We start from the raw sequence: 4,048 nt of genomic DNA on the forward strand, positions 1-4,048 counted from the left end.
ATCCCTTGTATCCCTGCCCGATCGCTGAGATCTTCGGGGAGTCTGTGTTGTTTGTTCCCCATGGCTCAGAAATATAGCTTGTAACCACCAGAAATGGGGCACTCTGTGTTGTGGGTCCAAACCTGTGGAACTCCCACCTGGCTGAGATTAGGCAGGTGCCCTTCATGCTGATCTTCAGGTACACAACAAAGACTTCCTTATTCTAGCAGGCTTCAGCTTTATGGTGTCTCTTTACTGTTTTATTCTCTGCATGGTTTATTTTTATGTACACCTCTTAGAAATGCTAAGGATTAAGGGGTATATAGACGCAATCAATAATAAATGGGCACATATTGAACCATTTGTGTGCATCCATGTTAAGTACTGGCTGATTCCATGCAAGAAAACACACAAGAGAGGCAGGCAGACGAAAAGGCCGTCTGGTCCTGTATCCTGAGGCTTGGGAAAGGAGCAACATTTGTGCTAGACCTGAACTGTACATTATCTCATTTTCTCTCCCTACCCCCAAGCATCTGAGGAACTCAACACGCGTGTTTCAGACGCCTTTGTGCAGTTTTTCGTCAAAACAATTGGCCACTATCCGGCACACATCAAATGGGGCAAGAATGGTCAGGGCAGCTTCCAGGAGAGGTCGTTCTGCAAGGCCCTCACCTCCAAGACCAGTCGCAAGTTTCTGAAAAAGTTTGTGAAGACACAGATGTTCTCCTTATTTATTCAAGAAGCAGAAAGGAACAAGAAGAGTGTTGAAGGTAAAACTGGTATAAGTGAAAGCATTCTTCCTTTAAACAGTCCTTATAAATATAGTTTGGATACGAGGACTCACATTTCAGGCTGAATAAATTGGGAGTTCCGTCTTTCTCACAACCACAATCCATACATAATTACTTATCACAGTTGAGAGCTAGGTGCAGCGGGGGGGGGGGGCATTTCCCACTGAGAAATCATCCAAGTTTGAATGCTGCAAAAATGAATATTATGCCCACCAGTGTTCTTCTGATAGCTGGATCCCCTGCAACAAATAAATAATTGTGGCACATCTGTTGTGGAACTCATCTACCCAGATTTCGCTGAACATTTAGGTTTCTGGGTCCTAGTACCCCAATCCCCTTGTTCTTGGGGTTTACTGCCCCACTGATTCACTGCTCCTCACCCTCAGACAGAACTGCTGCCTGTCAATGAAGACAGCATTTAGATGGATCTTAAGGCAACTTCTTATGTTCCTAACATTTTACTGCAATGTGGAAGCGGATGTCAAGATCCTTTAGGTGGGGAAATCCATATGTAGTGATTGGTGCATTTTGTTTCTTATTCACAGGATATTTTCAGAAGAGGTTAAATGAATATGAAGAACAAAAGAAGCAAAGGAGACTCTCCTGAATTTGGGCTCTCAGGATTGCTCACCAGCAGATGGACAGGTCTGTGCCTAAAGTAATTGCCTGTTTGGACAAAGATAACTTCCTAGGAAGAACAACAACATCATTGGATACGCTGGTTCTCATGAGAGGCCAGCTTGGCTTCAAGCTCTACTTTTTAATCTTCTTTTCCTTTTCAAGACTGGCACTACAGAGCTTTTCTATTATATAGTTAAAATTTGGCTGCATTTAACAGCCCAGCTTGGAAGTAGGACTGCAGTTCTTTAAGAAAACGGCAGCATGAAACTGAAATGAACCAAGTGATCATCTTGGTCAAAACAGGACTCTAGAAATTCAGTCAAATGAAGGAGATGTGGGATGGTTAATAATGACAAAGATTGTATAGCAAGTGATGAGAAAAATTTTATTAATTGGAAACGTTTCTGTTTTCATTAAATGGTTTCCAAATCAATTGTTTCATGCAGTGTTTGCTTCTAATGGCATCCTTTTGTTGGAATCAAACTTCTGTTTTTCATTGCTCTTATTTCCATTTTTGTAAAGTTGTGTTTCTGCACTCAGCCAGGTAGCAATGGCTCCACTTGTTCCATATATTTTTTCTTAAGGGAAAAAAACGTATTGAATTTTCCTTCTTACCTAGGGCTTTTGGCCCTTAGTTTAAAGGATTTCTAAGTATTTGGTGGGGCAGGATCTGCAGAACTTGTCTTTTATTTGTATAGATGGATTTGTTTTGTTTAGACTTTCATGACTGTGGTAATTGTCATTGGTTTTAGTGTGTGCATTGTGTTTGTAAATTGCTTTGACATTTTTATGAGTAAAGCAACTAAATAATAATAATACTCAAGGGGTGTGGTGGCAAGTAGTAGCATGCAAAGGAATGAAAGGAAGGTTATCAAACTGATTTGAAAGGAATAAAAAAAATGAAAATGTGGAAGTGAGACAGGGATTTAAAAAGCAAACTTCATGCTATCTCATATTGACACCATGAAGGGGAATAAGCAGCCTAATCCTGTTGAACCACACAATAGAGAGGTGCTAGTTCAAAGCATCCTTTTCTTTTTTAAAGGGACCCTTTCACCTGGCACATAAAATATGAATTATAAATTGGGGTTGGCATGTGATTGAGCTGGAGATTGTTCCAATGGGAACAATAAAGCCGCTGAATGCTATTTGAAGGACTTTTAGTTGAATGCTATTTGAAGGACTATGGCAGCTTAACCATACAATGAGGTCAACGGATAGCAAAGGCTGCTGTGATGTGACACCATAAGTGAACAAATAGTGAAATGTTTTAAATCAAAAAAGTTACATTTTCCCAGTTGGCCTGGTATTCTAAGGTTTCAATGAATTCCAGTTAACTCTTGTTTTAAAACATCTGCAGATTCCTACACTGTTTATTCTAAGACTTGCCTTTGTATTTTAAATATCTGTTTTCTTTTTAGAGACAAATATATTGAGAATCCACTTCTAAAATTTCAGTCCTTAATCACTAACTTGTAGAGTCCGAGTATAAGAGTTAAATCTTCTTTGAGGAAGTGCTTCTCATGTACAAAGGTAAGGATTAAACCACTTTGAAAGGCAGCATACCAACCTATTTAACTACAGGTGGAACAACTGGAAGTGCTATTGCAGTTCGTCTTACCTGACTTCTGTGCTCAGTTGCTATGGACTCAATTGCTGCTGTGAAATGCAATGCAGTATATTCACAATGCCACTGGAACCTACATAATCTCAGCTGTGGAGTGTGTGCCTCACTCTTCAGGTTCCACAATGGTGTTCATCTAAATTCTTGTTCATATAGGAGAAAAGAAGGGCAATGGGGAAAGGGTGGCAATCTGCCACATGTACCAAAGGGAAAGGCTGCTGGTGCCTGCTTCATTTGAACTCAGGGACTAGTCAACCAGCAGATGCACTCTTAGAAGCATTGGTGACAACAACTCTGCCAAAAGCCCTCTTTGTTCCTACTCCAGCTATATATTCAGTCTAGCATTCACCTTCTAGTGCCAAGGCTCAGTCACAAGAATAGATTCTTTTGAAACATCTACTTACTTCAGAGGGTATCTCTTCCTGAAGTTTCCCTCATAGTCTGCTTCATTAGTTCCCCCCTGGTTAAACCAGCAAGTGCCTTTGCTGCTACCAAAGGAGTGGAATTCAGAATTGCTGAGATTTACCTGTATTTACCAGTATTTATATGACTAAAGAGTAAATACTACCTGTATTTACCAGTGTGCTGGGAGGAGCTGCCAGCCCCTAAATACTTTGCCCTATCAGTTCGCTGGGACTTAGGATATGGTATCCCTGTGCCCTTCATCCCTGATATGTGCTGTGCACATCCTGTTGCACCTATTCTGCCTGCAGAACCTCAACCTGATGGAGCTTTCCACAGGCAGGCCAGAGGACTTCCAGCAATATTGCCCCACTGGCATACCTCCATTTTTGCACTTGGAGCCACCATTCCTTGTTCCTGAGGCCCCTCAGCCACCTTTAGCCTTCAGAACGCTCAGTGCTCTTCCTTGTGCCAAGGCTTGTCCCAGTTGCTTCGCAAGAAGCCTTTGCTAGGAGAAACTAAATATTTTATGTGCAAAACATGGAGTCGCTTTGACAGCAGGAATGCACTTTTATCAGTCCAAATAAATATTCCACAGAATGGCTCAAAATAAACATAAGGATGGTCACAG

The 4,048-nt window shown here is 41.2% G+C and overlaps 1 protein-coding gene across 1 annotated transcript in view; it reads left to right on the plus strand.

The window, feature by feature from the left end:
• The window catches only part of DENND2D (DENN domain containing 2D), a 33,847-nt gene extending 32,023 nt beyond the window's left edge, over positions 1-1,824 (plus strand). Inside the window, exons 11-12 of the mRNA XM_081009869.1 lie at positions 510-749; positions 1,316-1,824. Coding sequence (XP_080865995.1) covers positions 510-749; positions 1,316-1,377 — 302 coding nt within the window. The 3' untranslated portion in view covers positions 1,378-1,824. The remainder of the gene's footprint in view (positions 1-509; positions 750-1,315) is intronic.
• Positions 1,825-4,048: the final 2,224 nt, after the last annotated feature.

This window comes from Podarcis pityusensis (genome assembly GCF_964106645.2).
Source record: "Podarcis pityusensis genome assembly, chromosome: 6".
Taxonomy (NCBI): domain Eukaryota; kingdom Metazoa; phylum Chordata; class Lepidosauria; order Squamata; family Lacertidae; genus Podarcis; species Podarcis pityusensis.